Here is a 26,191-nt window from a genome sequence, read left to right on the forward strand (position 1 = left end):
AACAAACTTGTCTTTTAATATGTGATTAAAGCACAAAAAGGAATGAGTCCGGAAATATATTTGAATAAATACATTATCTAAATAAATCCTTCAGCTGTTAAACTCAGTTACAGGTATATTTTTGCATTTAATGGAAAATGAGTTTGATATGATTCCTATTAGTTTGTGTGAAGTTTCTTTTAAACACTTCACTTCAAGTTAAGTCTAACTACCCTAGATGTAAATTTCCTGTTTTGATTGTGAAAAGTAGGATCTGTGGCCATAGTGGTCTGGGTATATTTTGTTGTATATTAAGTGTTTGTTTTGTTTTCGTGATTTTAAATGAATAGTTTAAACATTTAAGCAGATATTTAATACTTTTGATAAGCAGCATCTTAGTTACTTTTCTCGTTGCTGAAATACAATACCTGATATCTACAAGTTAAAGGAAGAAAGATTTATTTTAGCTCACGATTTGTAGAGGTTTCAGTCCATAGTTTGTTGGCTCAAAGGCAAGGCAGCATGGCAGAGGACCATGCAGAAGAGAAACAGTTCATGACAAGGTAGGCAGGAAGCAGCAAGCTTTTATTTCATGTAAACTAGAAGCCTTTTAAAAAGGTGATATCAGTCACTGACATTCAGGGTGAGCCTTCCCATTAACCACACCCAGAAAAATGCTAAGCCAATTAATATTAACTAAACAAATTTAGTTATAACATTCTTAATCCATATTCACACAACTCTTAGTATGCATTACACACCATGGATCAAGCCACCTTTGAAAAACCCCACCTATGATTACATGAGGCTTTGTGGGAACATCTAGATACTAGCCAAAGCAATCACTTACAACTTTCTGTGTTTATAAATAATGGATTGATTATGAGCACTGGAATCATTAGAGCACTGTACTTTCATTGGGATGGATAAAAAAATTTTGGTGGGGTGATTTAATGTTGAATAAGAAGGGATAAATGGAAATTACTTTTTAAATATTTTCCTTTGGCTTTTGTTTGCAAGAAATTGTACAGCACTTGCAAAAATTAATGTATTCAGGATGTTATTTTTATAGTAGTCTGACATTTGACTAATCAGGCATACAATTTTTAGGTAAATGTTAAATTATTTAAGTATTCTGGATTTATACCTAAAACAGCAAACATACTTTTATGTAGACAGTCCTTACTACCATGCTTGTAAATGTCTTTTAACTTTAGAAATTAGACTTCACAGTAGGTATGCCAAATGAAATGCATATAAGTCTTGCAAAAGCACTTGAAGTTGTACATTTAAAGTGAACATTGTTGCCTAAACTGATTTTGATAGATAAGATTAGCCTCCTCTAAGAGCTAGTTAATCAAACCTGCAACTAAGACTTTTAAAATAAAGGAAGAATCTTCATCTTTTTAAGACATATTTAATTGAAAAATCTAAGTGATTTAATTTCTGAAAAAATACCTGCATTGGTTACACTGATGTTTGTCCAGCTACTCAACAGTGGCTAGAGAATTTTGTTCCTAAGCCGTCTTCTTTGCTTATGTTTGGTAGATTTGTGTGCTTTTTTTCCTCCTCCTTGTGCTCTTAGAACTGTACTGTATGTAGTTTTAATCGTGATGAACTGCCATTGTTTACTGGGATGTCTATTTCCTCTTGTGTAATTGTGAATACTCTAAGGTCAAAGATTGTTTTAATCTGTTTATTCCTAGAAAAAAGTTTAGTTCATACTGGCCATGTGATAACTATAATAATGGTAGTAGTACAATATTTAAAAATTAAGCTCTTTTTGTGTCTGTACCAGGTACTATCTAAGCATTTTATCACAGTGATTGAAGTTAATCTTTAATAAGAAATGTTATGTACTTTTTTGATCCACATTTTACTTGTGTAGAAACTGAGATTTGGAAAACTGGTTATTTGTTTTAGACACAGTAAGTGGTAGAGGCAGGTTCCACATCCAGGTAGTCTGACTCCAGAATATATGATTTTAGTTACCCCTTTAGTGGCAGAACAATATTAATACTCAGATAAAGGGAAAAATTACTTTGTCTTATGTACTAATTTGGTTTGTCTTATGTACTAATTTGGTATGGGAGGACAAAAGCATAGTAGACATGACTGAAATATCTGAAGATATTTTAATGGATAATTGTACAATAAAACCTTTTATTAAAGTGCATTTTTACATATGGGTGATTCTATTTCAGCATATGTGTGATGTGGGGCAGAGCTGGGGGAGGAGGCAATAAATTATCTTCTTTTTGTCTACTTTGCGCATTGTGAGATTTCATTTTCTTCGTTCTATATTACGTTAGATGTAAAATGATGTAATGTCCAATGGCAATTCATCATGATTAGATGTAAGATGTAGATGTCATCGTGTAATACTGGCATTTCCAAGGTGCTTTCTGTAATACCATATGTGATCAGTCATGGATAGTGATGCATTTAATCTCTGTAGAAATGTATTGACTCTTCCTGTCTCTGTAGCTAATCTGTGAGATAGGATTGAAGGCATTATCAAAGAGAAATAGAACTTTTAAAAGACATTGTTGCAGGTGGTTCATAAGGATTGTTTTTTAAAATTTTTTTTATTATTTTGAAGGTAGGAAAATACAACAGAACAAGACAGAACAAAGCCAAGTGCAGTGAAATTGGTATAGAACATCACAGCAGATTACAAGGTTAACAGTAATAGGTACCATAGTATATCTCGTTATCTTCACAGTAGTTGTTCTTTCAATCAGGTATAGCAAAATCAAACCAAATACAGAACATTATAGAACTTACCAAAACAGAACATTGAATACAGCAATGTAATTAGTCAGAAGAAAGCAAAACAATGATAGCAATATTTTCCTTCAAAGAGATGGTAGAAGGAAATCCCCCCTATTTGCAATATGAAATATGGTCAAGCTCCCAAGAGATTGCTCAGACCTCTGGCTCCCATTTACTAACATGGTGGGGGGATGGGATGTTCGATTCTCAGCCCATGTGCTGGTAGGCTCACGGCTGATTACCAGGGGGACGAGCTGGTTGCTTGGTTTTCCAGCGCCCTAAGTTCCAACATGGCATGGATCTCGGGAGACGCTCGCTGGTTCTCTCCCTGGGGCGGCCCGCTGTTTGCTCTAGCCAGCTGTTTACGAGGGAGGCAAGCAGTTTGCTTGGGATAGTTTTAAGAAGAAAGTTCTAGTAAGCAATTTATTTCTTTGAAGAATAGTGAACACTGAAATTTAATAAATATGTTTTTGAATTAATATATAAATGATTTCTTTTTATTCTAATACCATTTATATGTATTTATCTTTCCTCGTCCCATTCCCTGTAATGCCTTTTGATGTTATACTTACACTCATATTTTAATACAAGCCAAATTGATATAGGTTATTCTGTAAGCTTTATATATTCTAAATGAAGAAAACAATATTGATCTACATGAATTTTTTCCCTCTCTGAACTTTGTCTATTTATGTTTTCAAATAGGTATTGCACTGATTGCGGTGGATGAGGCTCACTGTATTTCTGAGTGGGGGCATGACTTTAGAAGTTCATTCAGGACACTGGGCTCCCTGAAGACAGCACTCCCGTTGGTAAGCTATGCCAAGTCCAATGCTTGAAGGGTCACTTTAACAAGCAAAGCATCTGGGAGTGAGGAGTGAATGACAGCAACAAAAAACCCCCCAAAATGAAGACTTCTCTGTGAAAGGGCAAATGGATGGTGTAAGTGAGGGAGGGATTTTTCAGAATTCTAATCTTGGTTTCTAAGGTTGTCACGCAGTTTATTGAGGAATATTATAAAATAAGATTGGCAAACCTTTTCTAAAAGGACCAAATAATAGCAACAGTAATCCTACCTTACTGACCAATGATACATTTTTAAAGTCCTGGCATATGCCTAAAACTGCATATAGTAGCAAACCACATGTATGCTTTGTTTTTTCCTGTACATGCATATCTATGATAAAGTTTAACTTATAAATGTAGGTATCGTGGGAGGGTGATAAAAGTGCGTTAAAATGAAGTAGAAAAATATAACATTATGCTGTACAGCTGATGTGGCTGTAATAACATTGCCACATCACTAATCATGCTCTGTGCGGTTATTATTAAGTAAAAGAAGGCTTATCTGAACACAAGCATTGCTATACCTTAAATGTTGATCTGAAAGCTGGGATTGCTTACTAATTGGCTAACTGGTGGTAGTATATACAATGGTGGGTAGTACGTGCAACAGGAGTGCTTGCATGTCAAAGCAAGCTTCATCAAAGTAGGCAAGCAGGCATCGAAGGGCTGCTTCATTTTTGGCCGATGGAGCAGGTCAAAATAAGATAGGACAAAACATCATCACATTGCTTAGAATGTTGTGTAAAAAAACCTCGTCTTTATTTCTGGAATTTTCCTTTTAATATTTTTGGACCATGGTTACCACAACTAAAGCTTTAGAAAGGTAAACTGCAGATAAAGTGGGACTAGTGCATTATGTCTTTGTCATGTTTTTCTCTGTTTTTCTAAAACATTCTTTAGAGAGTATGCATACTGGGTGTAGTACAGCACGCCTGTAATCCCAGCAACTCAGAAAGCTGAAACAGGATCACAAATTCAAGGCCAGCCCAAGACAACTTAGTAGGACTCTATCTCAAAATTTAAAAAAAAAGACCGGGGATGTGATTCAGTGGTAGATTATTTGCCTGACATGCATGAAGCCTGGGGTTCAGTACCCAATACCACAAAACAAAACAATTAAAGAGTTTCTGTGAATTCCTCATTTGCGGGCTACAACAGGAGACGATGGGCCATATTGTCTCATGGACAATGTTTGTAGGTTGTTGCTATTGAAGTGTAGTTAGCTAAACTCGCATGTCTTCTCAGTGATGTTCCATCTCTGTGTCCTTTTACTATAGGATATAGTAAAGCATGATTTTCCCATCTTGAATCAAGTTGAGAACGTAACGTGGAGGCATTCCACGTTGAATTTTTAGAAAAGCTTTTAGTGTTAGATTACCACTTTCTTCCTGAATATAAAGCATTGTAACATTTTTATGTGAACACTTTACACCAAATGACGTATTTTATAGGAATGCCTTGAAAATCACAATACTGCCAATATTTTATTTGTAAAAATTACAAATTGTCAGCAACTCATAGACAAACAAATAAAAAAATCATGTAGAGTTGTTGTAGGTACCTGTCATCTATTTTCCCAAATAATAATTCCATTCCTGACTGTTGTACAATACCAAATTTAGGAATATGACATTTGTACATTGGTCAAAGTTGATTCATGTTACACCATTAAATCAATATTGTACCTATATGAATATTTTTCTAAAAGCCTTTTCTCATGTAGATTTGGCTTTGCAGTCTAGATACAGAACTATTGTTACCACAAACTGTCTGGAGCTGTCCTTCTGTAGGCATACCACAGTCCTCCCTACCCTCAACCTTAGCCTTTGTCCAGCTTGTCGCCTAATCTGGTTTCCATCTGACTTTTTCTTTTTAAAAATGCTATAGAAATGAAATCAGACAGTTTGCTAACTTTTGGCATGATTTTTTTTTCACTTAGCCTAAATCTTTCTGAGTTGTTATCTATCTATTTTTGTCAGCAATTACATGATTTTTAAAAAAAATTTTTTTTTAATTTTAAAGACAGTAAAATCCAACAAAACAAAACAGAACAAGGCCAATCAAAACAAAGCAGCAAAATTGGTACAGAACTTCAAAGCAGGATACTAGCAAAACAATAGTAACTACAGTAGTATATTTTGTTATCTTCACAGTAGTTGTCCATTCCACCACGTATTGCAAAATCAAACCAAAAACAAAACACTGTAAAACCAATCAAAACAGAATGTTGAATAAAGCAAAACAATCAGAACAAAGCAAATCAGTGAGAACAATATTGAATTTCAAAGACAAGATAGAAGGAAATCCCCCATATTTGCTATATTGCATAGTGTCATCCTTCCAAGACATGCTCAGACCACTGGCCCCAGGCCTGCATAATCAACCAGACAATATAAGCATTTACTTGCTTTATGTGCGTTAGTTGCTTTCAACTCAACTTGGCCTCCTATCCTGTGGGTTGCTCGTGGCAAGGGTAGGAGTGGGGTGGTGGGATGGGTGCCGCGGGATGCGGGTAGGTAGGGTGGAGTGTTTGATTCCCAGCTCGCACACCAGTAGGCTCAGGGGAGACAGTGACTTTTCTCTTTCTAGAAGCCGCCTGGCTTTTCAGGCTTACTGGAAAAGGCTGGTTACTGGCTTCTTGTTGGATCCTCCCAGTCTCAGCATGGCTGATTCTTGGGGGGACGCTGACTTTTTTTTTCAGAGTTGTTATATGTTTCAAAAATTCTTATTGCTGTCATTAATTCACGGTATCATTTGCCTGTTTTAACCGATTACCTGTTGAATAACTTTGGGTTGTTTTCCAGATTTTGACCGTTATGAATAAAGATGCTGTGAACATTTGCATCTACTCAAAAGTCAATGGTTAAACAATCTGTGAACTTTTTTTTTTTACTAGCACCTGTTACAATACATCAAGTTTGCAGTCATGTTGGAGAATGAGTATTTGTACATAACACGGTTTAATTTTTTTTTCAAATCTTTCTTGCCTCTCTCCCTCCTCTGAATTCCCTTTCCTCGTTTTTGCTCTTGGTGATGTTATTAATCTTATCTCATATTTCTGACATAAAATGCTTACATTCATTGAGGTGCTTAGGTTCTTGTACACGGCATGTCATTATTCTACTTTTCCCCCCTCCTCTCCCTTTCCGCTCCCTTCAGTCCCCAGGAGCCCTTTTCATTTGTAAGAGACCTCCATGCCCTTGTCTCCTTCTACCCATCCTTTATTTTGTACTCTTTGTTCCCTGTGGACTTCTTTATTTCTCTGTTTTTGCCCAGGAATGCAGTTGCTGGGCCTATGGTAAGTCAGCTTATTTGTTCATCTATCCATCCCTCCCTCCTAATTCCCTTTGTTCATTCTTCCCTTCATTCCTTCTTTCGTTCCATCCTTCATCTGCCTCCCATGCAGCCTCCTTCGCTTTCTGTCTTTTGCAGGGCTATGTGTTGAATCCAGGGCTTTACACATGGCAGGTTCTGTTTTTTAAGGAGCTGCCATACTGTTTCCAGAGCAGCTGTGGCATTGCACATTCCCATTAGTAGCGTACGAGCAACCCAGGTTCTCCCTGCTCACCCTTGTGCTCGCTGTGGCAGCACAGACTCAGTTCCCCTCATCCCAGCCGTGGTCCTGTGTTAGCGGTGTTTTTAATTTTAGCCACTTTGATAAATGTCTTTGATTTGCATTTCTCTAGTAAGGAATGAAGTTGGATATATTGTCTTGTATTAATTTGCCTTTGCTAAATTGTTTAACTTAATTAGATTGTGTTTAAATATTTTTTGTCAGGGGCTGGGGATTTAGCTCAGCAGCATAAGCACCTGCCTTACAAGCAGGCGGTTGTGAGTTCGATCCCCGGTACCGATAAAAAGGAAAAAGACAAAAAAAAATTTTTTTGTCAAGTATTAAAAATATATATTATAAATATGAGCCAAGTATTTCCTCACAGGTTTTACTTGTCATTTCATCATTTTCACAGAGCTGCTCTTGTATAACAAGCATCTTAACTTTGATAAAATCCAGTTTATCAATTTTTCTTTATGAATTGTGCTCCCTTAGCTTCATGGTAATCTACCTGTGGCAAGCATGCTGCAATAGGCTGTTTATATTATTCAAAGTTCTAGAAGCTTTCATGGCCTTTATGCTAGATCTTGAAGGCTTTCTCCTATTTTTTCCTAAAATTTTTAGTTTTACATTTAGGCCTGTGATCCATTTTGAATTCAGTCTTGTATAAGGCTTAGGTCAGAGTTCATCATTTTACCCACAGATGTCTAATTGCTCTGGTCTATTTGTTGAATAGTCATCCTTCCTTGAATCATTTTTTTGTCCTTTTGTTGATAATTAGTCATTTGGACATATTCATATGGGCCTATTTCTGGGTTCTTTAGTTTGCTGTATTAATTTTGAGTGAACAAACAGAGTTGGCTTATGTTTAGATATTCCTGGTAGTAGTGCCTTGGGAGCCCAAGATTTCACAGTTGAATGAGTGAACTAAGAAACACAGTGGACTTTGTTACTTGTTTGTAAGTTGCTAAGTCAGTTTTATTGTTTACTAAACTTGCTTATTGATAACAAATTGAGAGCCATCTTAAATATACTGTCTTTTTGGTAGTTTTTCTCATAAACAGTTTTGTTGGGACAGATACTAAACAAGCAAAACAGACTAACAGAAACAGAAATGTACCATTTAGCGAGTATAAATTGAGGAACACTCAAACTACTGTAGATTGAACTCTCTGGTACTAGCACTAGGTTAAGTGCCTCCTAACAATTCAGCAAGGTGGTTACTAATGTTTTCTTAACCTTTCCCTGTAAGGTCCTTAACTTTCACAGAAAAGCACGCTCTTCTGGCTTGCTTTCTTCTTCACTGTATCCTTATTCTCCTCTGTTTCACTTCATTTCCTGGCATTTTATTGTTGGTGTGTCTCAAATCTTAGTCCTTGGCCCTGTTCTCTTTCCTATACTTTTACTCCTTTGGTCATCTTATCTGACAGAGAGTTGTAAATGTCTATGTACTGAAAGCCTTAAATTTATGTCCTTATCTTAGGACTATAGCGGCAATGTGTAAGTCATTCAATTCTCTCTTTGTCAGCATTTTCTATCAATATTATTTTTTTAGCCATTCTGTAGAATATAAATAAAATATTTTATATTTATAGACTGTTAATGCACACATATAAATATATACTTATAAAAACATATAAACACATTTATATGCATATATCTACATATAATTGCCTACTCAAGGCTTTTCTTCTTGGATGCTTAACAGAGATCTCAAACTTAACCCCAAAGTGAAAATCACTAAGAATCTCCCTATTCATGCTTTCTTAGAATCTCTCCCTTCTTATTGTAATAACTTGGACCCCGGTATAAAATCCAAGGAAGCAAGAGACTGAAATTTGGGGAGCAAAGGCTTTATTTAGGCCAGGCCTGGCGACGAGTCTCTGGAGGCCAATTTGGAGACTGTGTGCCGGAAACTGAAAGAAGGGCTTTAAAAAGAAGCCGGAGGAAAGGGGGGGGGGGGACAAAAGAAACCCGCAGAGCCATTAAACTGTTTACCCAAATCTGAAAACTGTATAGCTGTCCATTAGTTCTGACAACCTCAGGAGCCTTTGGTGCCTTTCAAGTTACTCCCATCCTGCAGATAAACATTATCTTAGAATAGCACATCTGCAATAACATTTGGAGAAGAAAGTAGAAAGTTAATTACCTCAGGACAGCTCGTTAACACTAACAGGTGGGAAGGGGTTGAAAGTTACAAGAAGCTGAAACTTAAGTTTTCACAAGGATTTCGAACTTAACCCTTTTGGTGCATTAGGGTTAAGCCACAACATTTTCCTGTAATTTCTTTGAAGCTAAGCAGTTCTTAAAACAGAGCAGGCTCATTTTATGACAGACCACCACCGGATCGGGAAGAGGTCACCAGAAACCCAAAATCTTTATGGCCTGGCCTAGATAGATAGGTAGGGGAAAGGGGAGGCAGTATGGCGCTTTACAGAACACAAAACGGCGGTTATGTTTTTCTTTCTTTCTGGGGAGGGGGATCAAGGTCAGGTAAAGGGTTATGCTAATAAGCAAGTCTCCCTGCACACAAGCAAGTTACTTCAAACAAGTATAAATTAGAGGGCCATCCTGGTTTTCTTTAGCTCTTTAGCGGAGAATAGATGCACCTAACAGTGATTAACAACCCTTGTTAGTTTGGTTAGCACCACTTCTGTTGTTTGTAGAGGGCAACAATGGTTAACATATCAATTAGGTAAGGTTTTACAATTCTTTACAGAGAAGAGCATTGATTAACATATTAGGTCATCCAAAGGGAAAAGGAAAACACATACAGTAAGCCCTTGTAGGTTTTGTTATAATACACATATAACAAAGCTATTTTTTTCCTAGAGTATAACACTTATTTAATAGCAACTCCGTGCTTTTGGTGCCTAGATCAAACTTTTGCAATTTGATTCAAATCTTCTTTTCCCTTACTTTCCACCATACATTTAAGCAGCAAGGAAACCAGGCATGTGGGTACACTCCTGTAATTCCAGCACTCTGGAGGCAGAGGCAGGAGAGTCCCAAGTTTAAGGCCAGTCCAGGCTGTATAGTGAGTTCCCAGCCAGCCAACCTGGACTATTTACATATAGTGAGACCCTGTCAGAAAAGAATAACCAGAGAAACACAAATAATCAGAAAGAAAATCTTGTGAGGTCGTCAGACTATATACAGGAGCTAATCTCTTCTCTCTTGATCCCTGCCATTGTTAAGCCTCCATCTTTCACCTATGGTGCCACAGTAACCTCTGCTTTCACTCTTTTCTCCAGTCTTTTTAAATATAACATCCAGAATGAGAGACAGCAAGGGTCCTGGATGTAGCTCAGCAGCACAGAACCTCCCTGGCAAGTATGAGGACCTGAGCTCGAATCCCGGTACAAAACAAAACAAAACAACCCTGAATCCAGAATGATACATTAGATCGAGTCTTTTGCTCAAGATGCTGTGGCAGTAGCGTGCCATTTCCCTCTGAAGGCACACGTCCACGTCATGTCTTCCCGAGTCTGACCTCATCTGCTCCTCCAGTTTGTCTTTCACCTCATCCTTTCCGCCTTCCTTGATATTCACTGTGTTCCAGCCTCACTGCCGTCACTGGGCTTCAGGCTTGCAGTTGTTTGCCGTTCCTTCTCCATGAACACTTCCACCCATGTAATTTGGGTAGCGTACCCCTTACTTCTGTTAGGTCCTTGCTAATGCACATTGTTGCTTTCTCATTTCAGCCTCTTGGGCTCCTGTATTTAAAATACCAAGTTAACCTTATCAATGTTAAACATTCGTCATATATTTTTGTTATTCTTAACAATAGCACATGTATCTGTTTAACTCACTCTATTGTATTTTGTCTGTGGTCTGTGAATCCCTACTGTCAACTCTTTGTGGGGAAGGATTTTTGATTAATTTATAACATCTAGAATAGTACTTGGCTCAATAAATTGTTAAATGAGTGGATGAATTCAGATGAGAAAACCTAGAATCAGAGAAAGAACTTTTCCATCCAGATAGTTATGAAAGACTTGGGCAATAAATAGCTACACCATCAGATGCTGATTTCCAAAGCAAATCATTTGAAAAAGCTGTAAAACATATATTCTGTCATATCATAGCTTATAAACCAGTGTAGGAGTTTAGATTTAAACCTATAAAAGAAAAACACTAGTACTAAACACTATAGAATGACACAAATAATAAAGATTAATGGTGCTGACAGTATTGTAATAGAGACAGAAGGGATTTTGATGATGAAAATCATTAGGTATAGTAACCTAGAGGACTGCTTTCCACTCATTTAGAATGGTTTAAAGTAAGCTTTTGGAAATTAAAACACATAGCTTTTGTAATACCTTCCAAGGCCTTTGATTTTAGAAGGGTTGTATTAAAGGAGTTTTTGTTATTTGTTTGTTTATTTGTTTTTGACTTTTTGAGATAGGGTTTCCCAGTGCAGTTCAGGCTGACCTGAAACTCACTTTGTAGCCCAGGCCAGCATCGAACTAGCAGTGATCCTCCTGCCTCAGCCTCCTGAGTGCTGTTATTACAAGCATGTGCTACCATGCTTGGCCTAAAGGAGTTTTAAATATTTTATGCAGTTCTTAAACATTTTTAGGTGGAATTAAATCTTTTATTATGTCTGACATAGACATCATTGGATCATTTTTGTACTTTTAATATAATTAAATATAGTATGTTCCTTCTATTGAGCCCCGAGGGCAGTGGTAAAAAATGCTACCTGGTGGATGTAGGGCTACCATTTTCCTTATTATTCTTGGTGCTTTCTTTTTTTGTTTTAAAGAAAAAACACAGAAAACACAACAAAGAAGAGAAACAAGAAACAACAACAGCAAGGAAAAAAACCCCAAAACAATAGCGATATAGGATTTCAGGACAAGACAGTAGGAATTTAATAATGGTGGTTATATTGCATATTGATATCTTCAAAAGAGTTGTTCAGATTACCAGATATAGGCATGCAAAACTGATCAAACAATATGAACACTGTTTCCTTCCTTGAACTAGTAGAACTAGTAGTACAATTATCTTTGCTATCTTGTGTATATAGGTACATATTTATATTTTTTTCATTTTCTTTCTTTGCTCCTTTCCCCCACCCAGTTTTTCTTTCCCTTTCACAATATTTACTGTACCTTTTGGATCTTTCTTACTCTTTCAGTCTTTTACAGTAGGATGTTTATACCTATGAGTCTGGCTTATATCACTTATGAGTATTGTCTCAAGTTGCATCTTTACCTATAAAGTCCTCGAGTTTATCCTTCTTTATAGCTTATAAAAAAACCATATCTTTTTTATCCATTCCTTGGTTGATGGGCATTTGTGTTGTTTCCAAGATGTGGCTGTTACAAATTGTGCTGCTATTAACATGGATGTACATGTATCACTATGGTATGATGTTTTTAATTCTTCTGAGTAAATACCCAGAAGGGAAATAACTGGGTCAAATAGAACGTCTAATCCTAGTTTTGTTTTTTTTTTTAATGAGAGAAGAAGATATTTATTGAAAGAAAGAAAGCTTCTGTCTGAGAGAGACAGAAGGGATCCCAAGTGGATTGCTGAGAACCCTGCCTTTTCTAGGGATTTTTATAGAGCAAAACCTCACGGTGAGGCAGGTCCAAGGTGGGGAAAAATCGGAACTCACAAAGAGGCATGAGATAGGACAGAACTATGGTCAACCAATAAGATTACAAGTGTAATTGTATGGGTAAAATTGACTAAATTGGGATCAAATGGGGAAGCAAGTTACATAGTAAGCAGGCGTGAATATAGAACAGAACCTTTGCCTGAAGGAAGTTGAGTTAGTGGTTCGTTGTGGCTTCTACAAGGTGATGGATACCTATTTAGAATATCAATCCTTTTTTGTCTTTTTTGAGACAGGGTCTTGTTATGTAGTTCATGCTGGCCTTGAGCTCACTTTGTAGCCTAGGCTGGTCTCCAGTTTGTAAGAATCTTCCTGTCTCAGCTTACAGAGTGCTGGCATTACAGGCATGTACCACCACACCCTATGTAGAATATCCCTAATATTTATCCTTAGGGTGTGGCTGCATTTGTTTTGTCTCTTGGTTCAAAGCCAGCAGGTGTTTGTTTTCCCCCCACAGTTGCAATCTGTCTGGTATCTTGTCTTCTGCACTGGCTCCTTGAGGGCCAGCACTGTCTGCCCGCCTGTAATACTTTTATCCAATTCAGCTCCCTATAACACTACCCCCTCTGAAGAAGTATCCTGAACTGCCTTGAAGGAGTAATGGAGGATGATGAATTTGGCTTCTTCAGGCTGAAGGAGATCATAGTTGTTGATTCACAGTCAGGGATACTCTGCAGAGGTCCTATCTGAAGGCCCTCAGTAGACAGCAGGCATTTTCATCTTGGGTTGGTATAGAGCTTTAAGTCTGGAGGAGACAAAGGCAAAGAAATAATTAATATACACGGGCCAAATAATAGAATCAACAGTATAATTATTAATATAAAAATTTTTGTATGAATACAAAAATTGCCACCAAGAGGAGCTAGGAATGGTTTCCATATCGTAAGGAGGATAACGATAAGGTCTAGGGAGTTTTAGAGTCTGATATGTCATTGATTTGTCATCTGATATCTTGAATAGCTATTGAGATATTAGTAGAAGGATCAGAAATGTACACATAACATTCAGTTAGGGTTTTTTTTTTTTTTTTTTTTTCTTTATCGGTACTGGGGATTGAACTCATGACCATACACTTGCAAGGCAGGCACTTATGCTGCTGAGCTAAATCCTCAGCTCCTAACATTCAGTTTTTACAGGTGTACAAGAACCACCAGTGCTGCTGTTAGAATGTCTAATGTCATCCAGTTTTGGAGGACAACCTGTCTCATTAATTTTCTTCATTTGGGAGAGAGAGAGACTAGCTGTGGTATCAATTAAAGCCTGTAGAGTATAGTTAGTTAAGGCTTCGTTATGGACAAGATCTGGTGGATTCCAATAAAAAAAAAAATCTAAGAGAAATCTAGCATATTTGTTGTTGTTTTTATCTGTGTTATTACTCAGGGTTTGACGTCCTATAGGCAAGAACAAGTTTTAATTGAAGTATGTATAATCAAAGTATATATACAAAGGCATGTATAATCAAAGCATGAGCATTAGAACCGACAGATAAGCTTAGTAATTGTTTTCAGGGGAAAGCAGTTGTAACCCATTAGCGCTTAGGTCCCTTTATTGAGAGAGTCTAACATTTTGTCATAAATCTCTGTAGCTTTAGTTATAATTACCTATTTTAAATTTTTGATGATATATGAAAAACCAGATTAATACATTAGTTTGACCAATGAAAAACTCTTTAAGTTTTTGTACATGAAAACAATATGTACTATATTTGTAAAAACCAGTTTCATGAATATATATATCCAGGTTGCCACCTGGTCAAAATAATATTACAATATTTAGACAGGATAAATTCTTCCCAGGATTAGATTTGGGCTTTTAGGGTATCCAAAAGGAATGCTTGAAGAGAGTTATCTCAGTTTCTGTTGACTCACACAATCAGAGAGCAGACTCCAGAAAGGAATTTAGCTGTCTGTCTGGTCAGCATTCCATTGGCCATTGGCTTCACAAAAGCTATAATGAGGAAACCTGTCCTCTACTTTACGAGTGGTAGCTGATGTGGGAGCATTTAATTAGCTGGCAGAGTAACCACTGTTTGTCAGAGTTCTGTAAGGGATAATTAAAAGCCTGAGTAAGATCAATACCTATTACTTTGTAAGTAAAGATTTTAAAGTCCAAAATTTATTTCTGAAGTATTTTTTATATATATAAATGAAAGATTGGAGAGCTCCCTTAATTTAAATGTGTTTTGGTCCTGTAAGTGTGGTGTTTTTGAAACTGGCCCCATCTGGTTTCACCCAAAAGTCAGTTCTTTCCACTGTTTCTCAGGTTCATTCGCCCAAAGGAGAGCTGCCCAGAACACTAAGCTGGGACATGTTTTTATGTGTGTTCTTCTGAATGGGCAAAACTTCGATGACTCATCTGACCCAGAAATGGGTTATATATCCCTTATGTTAGATGATTTTCCTGTCTTTGGCGTTAGCAAATGCTCATTTCCTGCGGGCTTAATTTAGGAGAAAAGGTTGGAGCAGTCCAGAGTTCTTTTCTAATTTTCATCTCTAAAACGGCAAGAACAAAGTTGTGGGGAAAAATTAGAGGTAAGACCAGAGAAAGGAAACTGAAGCAGAACAGGCTTGACATTTCCTCTAGAATGTAGAGGAGAATCATGACCAGTCCGTCCCAGTGAAACCTGTCGTCCAAGTCTGAAGAACAGCCACTGTCCTAGTGCCATTTAATTGGTCCTGTGTTTCATTATAGGAATATATACTTTCCAAGTCTGAGCTAGACTTTATTTAAGAAGTTCCATTTTATAGAAGTTTATATTAAAGTCTACCAGTGATATTCTAATGTTACTCTCTAGTGCTATTGTCTAAATAAAGTCAATCAAGAAGTACCAGTAAATTTACAAGAACAAAACAGGAAAAAATGTTCCATTAAAGAAATATCATAACCTTATAATCTTCCCATATGGTAACTTAGATTTATCATTATTACAAAGCACAAGCATTTATAAGCAATGGGAAAAGACAAAGCATAAGCAGTCTCAGCATTGGGCAAAGACATAACAAAATTTGAAGCATTAAAATTTGTTACCAAAATGAGTCCTAGTTTAGAGTCTATGAAACAAATGCAAACTCTTACCTCTGTCCAAACTACTAACTACCAACCTACTAGATGTCCAGTACAAGTTTGTGTTCTCTAAAACCAAAGAATGAATCCTAGGAACAACAAGTTAAGAGCAAAATACATTGATTGAGAGAAAGAAAGCTTCTGTCCAAGAAAGAGACAGAGAAGAGAAGACAGAGAACCTCAAAATGGGTTGCCCTAATCCTAGTTTTTGAGGAGTCTCCACACTGATTTCCAGTGTGGTTGTATACTTAGTGCTATCTTTCTAATTCCAGTTACACTAGGACAGCGAGAGAATGAATGAATAAATTCTATGTGTATTAGAGTGCAGTATTAGAGTTACCAATGTGACCAAGTCCAGAAGGAGATGGTGTAGTTATAATTCTCTCTTTGGGTACTATGTGATTATGATTAAAGTCTTCCTGAATTTATAATATCACAAGAATAATTTGTATTTTATTGCTTGTCATGGATAAAACTTGGTGCCTCTTACTGAAGAAATCAAGACTTGTCAAAGAATACATTTCATGAATTAAGAAGTTGTTATAACCAGCAATATAATTCAGTATCCAGCAGGTTTGCTTCTGAAAATTAAAGGGTTAAAACTATTAATAAAACAATTTTGTAACTAGAAATATAAACCGAAAGATTCCTAGCCAATGGGGAAGTATGGCTACCTTCCTTGCCACCTGAGTAGCGAGGATTACTAGTGTGTGCCACCGCATCTGGCCCTTGTTAATACATTTTTCACATCATAAAGTTCTGTACACTTCTAGATAGGTTGTCTTCATGTTTTTTTCATTTCTTTTTATTAGCACAAATTTTCTGTTCATAGTGATCACATTCATTATAGGGTATTATGTGTGCATAACATACATAATTGTTACTTCCCGCCCCTCCCCTTTCACTATCTCTAGATGCTCTTCTTATTCACCAAAGATTTATCTTCCTGTTTGCTATTAACTTTTATTTTGCTCTTTGAATTATTTATATTTGTGCGTTTGATTTATTTCACAACATAATGATCTTTTTTTTTGTTGTTCGATCTTGCCTGATTTACTTTCCTCTTGCAAGGTCAGCAGAGTGATTTCCACTGAGAACTCTGAACCCTGGTCTCAGGATCATAATCACTGACCCAGTTCCTGTTCCTTCATGACATTTACTCAAATCTGATGTGGAACATAATGGTCTTAAAGTACATCGACTTTCCTAAAAGTGACTGAAATTTATTTTTTCTTGTGACTCAGTGGTATTTCACTGGGTATATATGCCATATTTGCTTTATCCATCCATTGATATACATATTGGCCACTTTCAAAATTTAGCTATTATGACATAAGCTGTGATGAACATGGGTATGAATGTTCCCAGTGATATGATGGCATTAATTCAGCTGGGTCAAATGGAACTTTTGTTTTTAGTTTTTTGAAACATCTCCATGCTGATTTCTTTAATGGTTGTTCTAGTTTACATTCCGACCAGCATGATAGAATAGTTCCTTTTTCCTTGCAGCCTCACCAGCATTTATTATCTTGACTATTTTGTGTGTGTGTTACCGGGGATTGAACTCATGACCTCACGCTTGCCAAGCAGGCGCTTATGCCACTGAGCTAAATCCCTGGCTCCTATTATTTGATTTCTTAATGATAGCCATCCTTTCTGGAGTAAGATAGAATCCAGTTTTCTTTCAATTCCTCTCGAAGAATTGAGATGTTGAACATTTTTTCTTGTATGAGAAGTTTCTGTTCATTTCTTTTTAAAAATTATTTATTATTTTGGGTTTTTTTGAGACAGGGTTTTGTTATGTAGTTCAGGGTGGCCTTGAACTCAATGTGTAGCCAGGCTGGCCTTGAATTCATAACAGTCCTCTTGCCTCAAGCTCCCAAGAGCTAAGATCATAGGCATGTACCATGAAGACCAATTTTATTCATTTCAGTTGCCTATTTTTTGATTGGATTTAGTTTTTGAGTTCCTTATGTAGCCTAGGTGTTAGTCTTTGATCCAAGGAGCAGCTGGCAAGTTTTTTTTGCCCATGTGTCTGTCTCTTCATTCTATTGGTTGGTGGTTGTGCAGAAGGTTTTGAATTAGATATAGTCTCACTTGTTGATTCTTAATGTTTTTTCTTACGCAGAAAGCTTTTATCTGTGCTTTCAAGATTTTTACCTATTTTATCTTCCAGCAAATGAAGTGTTTCTGTTTTCATATGTCAGTCTTTGACACATGTGGATTTTGCTTTAGTACGTAGTGAGATATAGGGGTCTGATTTCGGTCTTCTGCATGTGGTTAGCCAGTTTTCTCAGCACCATTCGCTGAGGAGGCTGTCTTTCCTCCGCTCTATGTTTTTGGCCCCTTTGTCAAAGATCGATGTTTGAATGTGCCCGAGGTTGTTTCTGCATCTTGTATTCTACTCCATTGATCCACATGTGTATGTCTTGTGCCAGTAACATGTTATTTAATCACTATAGCTTTGTAATGTGTGTTACAGTCTAGAATTGTGATGCCTCCTGCTTTGCTCCTGTTGCCCAGGGTTGTATTTTGCTATGGTTCTCTTCTGTTCCCATGTGAATTTCAGAACTGCTTTCTCCAGTTCTGTGAAAAGTCGAGAACTGTTGATATTTTATTGGGATTGCATTAAATCTATACGTTAGTTTTGGAGGTATGTTCATTTTGACAGTATTGGTTCTGCCAATTCAGGAACAGGATCTGTCTTTCCATTTTTATATTTTCTCTGATCTCCTTGTAAAGAGTACTGTGGTTTAATTATAGCAGTCTCATTTCCTTCATTAGGTTATTTCCTAAGTATTTAATTTTTCTTGAAGCTTTGTGAATGATACTATTTTCCTGTTTTCTTTTTCAGTGTTTGTTATTGATGTACAGGAATATTACTGATTTTTTGACATAGATCCTTCAGATCTATTCTCTGGATCTATGAGTTTATTGGTGGATTTTTTTGATTATTCTCTGTAAAGGATCATTGTCACTTGTATATAAGGCTAGTTTGAAGTTTTCCTTTTCTGCACGTACCCTATTTCTTTCTCTCTTTTGTCTGATTGCTGTGGGTAAAGTTTTCAGTTTTTCCCCCCTTAAGACAATGTTGGTAGTAGGTTTGTCATGAATAGAATTTATCAGATTGAGATAAAGTCCTGCTAATCCCGTTTTAATTACTTTTTTAAAAATCAAGAATGAATAATGGATTTTGTCAAAAGCTTTTTCTGCATCTGTTGAAATGATCATTTCATTTTGGGCCTTCTTTTTGTGTGATGTTATATGTCTTGATTTACGTTTTTTAAACCATCTTTGTATCCCTGAGGTGAAGGCTACTTGGTCATGAAATGTGAATTTTTGATTTGTATTCTGTTTTCCAGATTCTTGTTTAGGATTTTTACATCTTTGTTCATTAAATGATTGGTCTATAGCTTTCTTTTTTTCATTTGTGTCTGTATCTGCTTTTGGAATCAAGGTAATACTTGCTTCCAGGAATGATTTTGGCAATACTCCTTACCTTTGAATTTCATTAAAGGGTTTGAAGTGTATTGGCATTTGATCATCCCTAGAGTTGTAGTAGAATTCAGTGGCGAATCTGTCTGGTTCTGAGCTTTTCTTAGGTTTTTGCTTTATGGCCTCAATATTATTCTCTATTATTTGATTGGTTCAGTTTTGGTGATTCATATGTACCTAGTAATGTATCAGTTTTGTCCAGATGCTCTAAATTTTTGACATAGTTCTTAATAATTTTCTGGATTGCGATGGTGTCTACAATGTTTTTTCTTTTTTCATTTATAATTGCATTGGTGTGGGTTTTACTGTTTTGCTAAGTTTGGCTAAGGGTTTATCTATTTTATTCTTTTGAAGAAGCAGCACTTTGATTCGTTGATTGTATTTTTTAAAGTGTGAATATCATCTCTGATGTTTAAAATTTCCTTTTTCATGCTAGGTTTGGGTTTAGATTGTTTTTGTGTTTTTAGGACCCTAAGGTACATCTTTAGTAATTTAGTTGAGTTTGCTCTATGTTTGTGATTTGTTCACTAGGATAAACTTCCTCTTAGGACTACTTTCATTGTGTCCCATAATTTCTATTATATTTACTAGTATTATCATTTAATTCTAGAAACTAATTTTTTCTTGATTTCTTTGTGACCCATTGATTACTAAGGAGTGTATTGTTTAATCTCTATGTGTTTACATAATTTCTGTGATTTCTTTTGCCACTGATTTCTCATTTCAATACACTATGTTCTGATAGTATATGCGAAGTAATTTTGATTCTTTTGTACTTAAGCATGCTGTATGAGCTGGTATGTAGTTTGTTTTTGAGAAAGTTCTGTGTGGTGCTAAAAAGAATGTACATTCTGTTTGGTGGAACTCTAGATATATATTATGTCAATGTTTTCAAAGATGTGGTTCAACTCTGATATTTCTTTGTTGATCTTTTTGTCTGGTTGTTCTATTTGTTTGTAATAGTGGCATAAAGTAGTATTTCACTGTAATTGTGCTAATGTTTTTGTGATCTTTTATATCCCATAGTGTTGGTTTGATGTAGTTGGATGTCCTGGTGTTTGGTGCATATGTATTTTTATTTATCTCTTCCAGTTGAATTGTTCCTTTAACCAGGATGAAGTGATCTTCTTTGCCTCTTCTGATCAGTTTTGGTTTGTCTGAAAATAGGATAGCTGTTCCTGCTTGCCTTACGACTCCCATTGCATGGAATTTTGCTTTTCATACTTGATGTTTATAGTTTTATATTGTTTGGGCTTTTCTGGAGACAGGGTTTTACTGTGTAGTTCAGGCTGGCCTTGAAGTCATGTAGCAGCCCAGACTGGCCTTGAACTTGTAGCAGTCTTCCTGCTTCAGACTCTGGAATGCTGGAATTACAGGCATACTCCATGATGCCCGGCTTTGATGTTTAAAAGTTTGTGAATTTCTTTTTGTAGTAAATGTGTTTCTTAAATGCAGCATACCACTGAGTTTTATGTTTTGATATTCTATTTGTGTCTTTTGTTTGGAGAATTGGGGTCATTCACATTGAATTTTGTTACTAAAGTTATTGACTCATTCCTGTCATTGTGTTATTTTTGTATTGATGATTTCCTTTGTTTTTCTGTTAACTGTTTCCCCTGTTTGATGTATTCATTCTGTTAGTATTTTTGGCCTCATTCGTTTCATTATCTGTCCAAGAAGTCCTTAAACTTTTGAAATGCTGGTTGGTGGTTATGAATATCTGAAGATTCTCTTTTGTTTTGGAAAGTCTTTATTTTTCCATCAATTTTGATAGTTTTCTGGAATTTCTTAGTCTAAGTGAAAGTTATTTTCTTTCAGGGTTTTAAACATTTAACTCCAATTTCTCCTGGCCTGTAAAGTTTTTGTTGAAAAGTTTGCTGAGGTTCTAAATGGTTTTATGTTTATAAATGATTTGTTTCTTTTCCCTAACATCTTTTACTCTTCCTGTGTTAGACTTCTGGGATTTCCAGTACAATGTGTCATGGAGTTCTTTTTTAGTTTTAAATATGTAAATTATAGATACTTATTTATTTATTTGTACCGGGGATCAAACTCATGAACTTATACTTGCCAGGCAGGTGCTTATGCCACTGAGCTAAATCCCGAGCCCCTAGATTTTTAAAACATAAGACATAAATGTTTAGTAATAAGTAGATTTAATTTAATAAGATAAGGTCAATTGCATGTAACAGCCTTGTGGATCTTCCTGCTTTATGTAAATGATTGCTGAGTTTTAGAAAGCAAGTATTGGGCTGGAGATATAGTATAGTAGTAGAGGACTTGCCTAGTGTGGGCAGGCCCATGGGTTTAAGCCTCAGTAATGGGGGAGGGAAGGTGAAGATTATATTCAGAAGTCGGAAATGCAGGACTTTTTTTGTTAATTTTTTAAAAGAGTAATGGTAAACTTGTATTTTTGACAGTGCATTTTTTGTAGTTATAGCAAATTCTTCCTAAGAAGGCAGAAGCAATGCTTGGAATTAAGCTCTGGGTTCTGAGTTACTTACTTACTTATCTTTACTCAGGTTCCAATAGTTGCTCTCACTGCTACTGCAAGTTCTTCAATCCAGGAAGATATTATACGTTGCTTGAAACTGAACAATCCTCAGATTACCTGTACTAGTTTTGATCGACCAAATCTGTATTTAGAAGTTGGACGAAAAACAGGGAATATTCTTCAAGATCTACAGCCATTTCTTGTCAAAAGAACAAAGTAAGAATTTTGGTAACTATTTCACTCTTTTTAGAAAACTTTTTATTTTATTTTTTCAAATTATTTCATCTGGTGCTATATGTATATAATCTTAGCACTCAGAAGGCTGAGGCAGGAGAATTTCAGCAAGTTTAAGGCCTGCCTAGGGAAAATAACAGGGTTCTGTCTCAACGCCCCCACCCCCAAAAACCCTATTTATTTTCTTTAAATATATTTTAACATATTTCAGAATTTTGTCTTGTTCCGTTTCAAGTATAGTATTACACAGTTTAGTGAGTTACTAAGTATGTAAGCAGTTTTTTCTTTTAACAGCTTTTCAAAAATAGGATGTTGTACACTTAAAAATACAATTTTTTAACTCTCTTAAGTTGTTTATTATGAATATTTACTTTGGAGACCCATTTGGTTGTAATTGAAACTTGAGTAGATTATTTAGCAAGACTCTTCACAATAAAAATATTGCCTAGTTTACTTCTCTGTTTAAGTTTGAATGACTTATACCATAGTCCTTAAAGATTTTTATGAACATTTAATTTTTAAGATACTTAGTGTTTCAGAATATAAGGGTACATAAACTGAACATTTATTTTTCAGTATTATAGCTTTGTTCTGAATATTTATGTACATGTGTCTTTTGGGAGATAGGCAAGCGCTTTTTATAAAGTAGGTTCCTAAAATTGAAATTGGATCAAAAGTTACATGCTTTTAAATAAACTTTTCGTGTCTAAAATCATGTAGTCTTCTTATGTTGTTCACATAAATGATTATGTTTTTGTAAGTTAATATATTGAGTTATTGAATAACCTATGAAAATCATTGTTTAAACTTTTAATAGAAAGCACAAGTTTCTGTAGTATATATTCTAACAAGTATATTTTATAGCATTCATAGCCTCAAGATTAGTAAATATTTTTTGAACCTAAAAGCAATCATTCTTGTAAGAAGTCTAGCATTTTATAAATAGCTATAGGCATTCATCTTTATGAATAAGACTAGTGTAACACATTTTATACATTCTCCTATGTAAATATACATTTTTCTATCTTTTGTATATGTAGAGTGGTTGTAAATCTAGTATATGCCTTCCCAAAAGTATGCATATATTTTTCTTTTCTTTTTTTAAATAACATTTTATTCTAAAACTTCTTGCCAGTTTTGCCTTTAATTAGAACCAAAACTTAAGTTCACATGTTTTGGCGCTTACCAGTTGATTTGATTCTCCATAATGTTTTAGATTTTTATGCTGATAAGTATATCATTTTATATGCTTTTTTCTTTTGGTCTTTTATTTATAATATAGAAAGAGAACCTGGTGTGGCATGGTGATATAAGTCTGTGATTTTGGGAGGCCAAGGCACAAAGTTTAAGTCCCACCTGGGGAACTCAGAAAACCCTGTAATAAACCAACAAACACATACACACCACCAAAAAGCAGTAGGCTGAGAAATTAGCTGAATGCAAAGGCTTTGGGTGCAATACTAAAAAAACAAAGTCACTGCCCCCATCCCCGAAATGCCAAAAAACCACGAAAAAGAGAAAGAGGAAGGAAAACAAAAGAAGGAGAGGGAAAGAAAAGGACAAAGAAAAAGACTGGTGGTGCATGACTATAATCCCAACACATGGGAGGCTGAGGCAAGAGGATTGCTGAGTGTTGGAGGCCAGCCTGGGCTACAAAGTGAGTTCAAGCGTGAACTGCATAGTGAGAGCCTGTCTCAAAACTAGAAAAAAAAAGTAAAGAAAAGAAAAGATAAAGCTCAAACTGAAGTCTAAAGCATACATGTAATATTTATGTTTATTCTCTTGTTCTTTTTTTCTTTATAGCTCTGAATGGGAATTTGAAGGTCCAACTATCATCTATTGTCCTTCCAGAAAAATGACAGAACAAGTTACTGCTGAACTTAGGAAACTGAATTTAGCCTGTGAAACCTACCATGCAGGCATGAGTTCTGGCACAAGGAAAGATGTTCATCACAGGTTCATGAGAGATGAAATTCAGGTGTAAACATCAGTTGTCATCCTTTTTTCTGCCCGATTGTAGAAGAGTAAATATTTCTCAAATATTTATTTTACCACATCTCTATTAAATACTTTTTTTGCCGGGTGTGGTGGCGCACTCCTATAATCCTAGCACTCGGGAGGCTAAGGCAGGAGGATCGTTGCAAGTTCAAGACCAGTCTGGGCTACAAAGTGAGCTCAAAGCTAGCCTCGACTGCATGGTGAGACCCTGTCTCAAAAACACAAAAAATGAAAAACGAAGAGCAGTTTTCATTAGGTTGAGTGTGCTACAGTCCCTTTATTAAGGGGATTGGTATATAATATGAGAGATAGATGTAGGATAAACTATTGCAGACTGATTTAAATAGTACCTGTGGCTTAGGGAGCACTGGTTCTGTTGAGGTAGATTGTGCAATCCAGAAAAATGAAATTCAGAGAGAGCTAGAATGTATAAATAGAAATTTGGGAGCCAGTAGTTTAGCTCAGCAATGTTAAATTCCTGCTTGGCAAACTCCAAGTCATAAGTTCAAGCCCTGTTACCAAAATAAAAAAGAAGAAGTTTGTCCGTTTTATCAGGCCAGTCAGGTGCTAAGGACAACAAAATTTGTTGTAGAATTTCGGAAGACAGACTAGCAGGCAGGGACTGTGGTCTACTTGGTGCAGACTGTGAGCTAGCAGGTGTAGAATGTGGTCTGGTAATGCATAGGAAATTACCAGTGTTTTAGGAACGGGGAGGGAAAACTGGAGTAGAAGTGGTATAAACATAGGTGAAGAGGAAGTGTGACGCTGTTAGAGACTCATAGGAAAAATGCTAAGTGAGTTAGTTGGCCAGGGAATGGGTAGCTTTAAAATGTGCAAAGAGGCAGGCAAGGCTTAACTACTTTAGCCTTGGAATTGTTAATCTAATTGGACTTTTATCTAACAGGTAGAGCAGATTAAAGTCGAGTAATTCTGGTCAAAGTTGGTGTGAAGAAAAACAGTTCGCAGGCCTCCCAGAAACCTTATAGTCCTTCAGGTGCCACAGAGTAAAGTTCAAATAAATATTATTATTGGCTACTCCATTATGTTTTTGAGCTTGATGATTATGACTGTAGGAGGCAAAATAAAAAATACGGAGAGTATGTTAACCAAGTTTTAAAATTTGTTACAGTGAAAAGCACGGTGCCATCAGTTTCCCTCAAATACTTTTGATCACTTCCAACACACTTAAGTTCTGGATGTCGTCTGTTGTGAGCACCTTCAGTTATGCTATAGTGGGCTTGAACATTTACCTGTTATGTTAGTAGTTTTGACTTTGGGGATGAGCCAGAAGTCATACAGGGCCAGATCCCATAAAGAAGGTGGAGGCCGAGGCACTGTAATGCTTTTATTTGCCAGATTTGCCATCACTGTTAAGATTCAAGGCATTGAGGCAGCCATGAAAAGAAACACAAATGCGGGCTTATGGAGCTGCTATTGAAAATGGCAAGAGTCATGGGATAAGAGTGTGGGAAGCAAGGAGGAGTTTTTGAGGGGGATTAGTGGCACTCTCATCTTTTCATACTGTCATAAGTTGTTTGTGTTTAAACACTTACTGTGGGTTTAGTCATACCTTGTGGAAACAGACTGGCAGCACTAAATGGGACTGAGGTCGAGGTGAAAATGTGAAGAAGGGAGGAGTTTTGGAGACATTATTAGATTAGTACCGGAGCTGAGGTTTCTGAAACGATGACCTGGTTCCATGGGTGTCTTAGAGAATATCTGTGAAGATTTGAATTCCAGTCATGAGTAGATTTAAATCGGCAACTTGACATTGTCAGCGTTGCCTCACAATCACACAATCACTTGGAATCTGTGCAGCAGTCCTTCTCTTAAGTGAGGAGATGAACTTAACTGAACACTGGCATGTTTATATCTGGCCAGCCCTCGTGTGGCGGGTAGTTGTTATCCACCTCAAGCCAGCATTGTGCAAACAACTTCTAAGTATGTTTCAATATTGTGTCTATAAAATGCACCTGGCGTAATCAATCCTGTAATGCTTATCTGCCTCGAAACAGCTATTCTTTCTTCCTCTTCTTTCCACAGATAGGAATCATTTCATAACTACCTAAGATTTTAGTCATATTTGTGAATAGTTTTATAGATAAAATTTATAAGCTGTTAT

General features: G+C 36.3%; 1 protein-coding gene across 5 annotated transcripts in view; it reads left to right on the forward strand.

The window, feature by feature from the left end:
• Wrn (WRN RecQ like helicase) overlaps positions 1-26,191 on the forward strand; it is a 151,251-nt gene that overhangs the window by 77,244 nt on the left and 47,816 nt on the right. For all 5 annotated transcript variants that reach the window (XM_063239798.1, XM_063239799.1, XM_063239800.1 and 2 more), the window contains 3 exons: positions 3,460-3,566; positions 21,866-22,053; positions 23,875-24,049. In XM_063239798.1, coding sequence (XP_063095868.1) covers positions 3,460-3,566; positions 21,866-22,053; positions 23,875-24,049 — 470 coding nt within the window. The remainder of the gene's footprint in view (positions 1-3,459; positions 3,567-21,865; positions 22,054-23,874; positions 24,050-26,191) is intronic.

This window comes from Cavia porcellus, unplaced genomic scaffold, assembly GCF_034190915.1.
Source record: "Cavia porcellus strain 051 isolate PalLab524CR breed Dunkin Hartley unplaced genomic scaffold, mCavPor4.1 scaffold_29, whole genome shotgun sequence".
Lineage (NCBI taxonomy): Eukaryota > Metazoa > Chordata > Mammalia > Rodentia > Caviidae > Cavia > Cavia porcellus.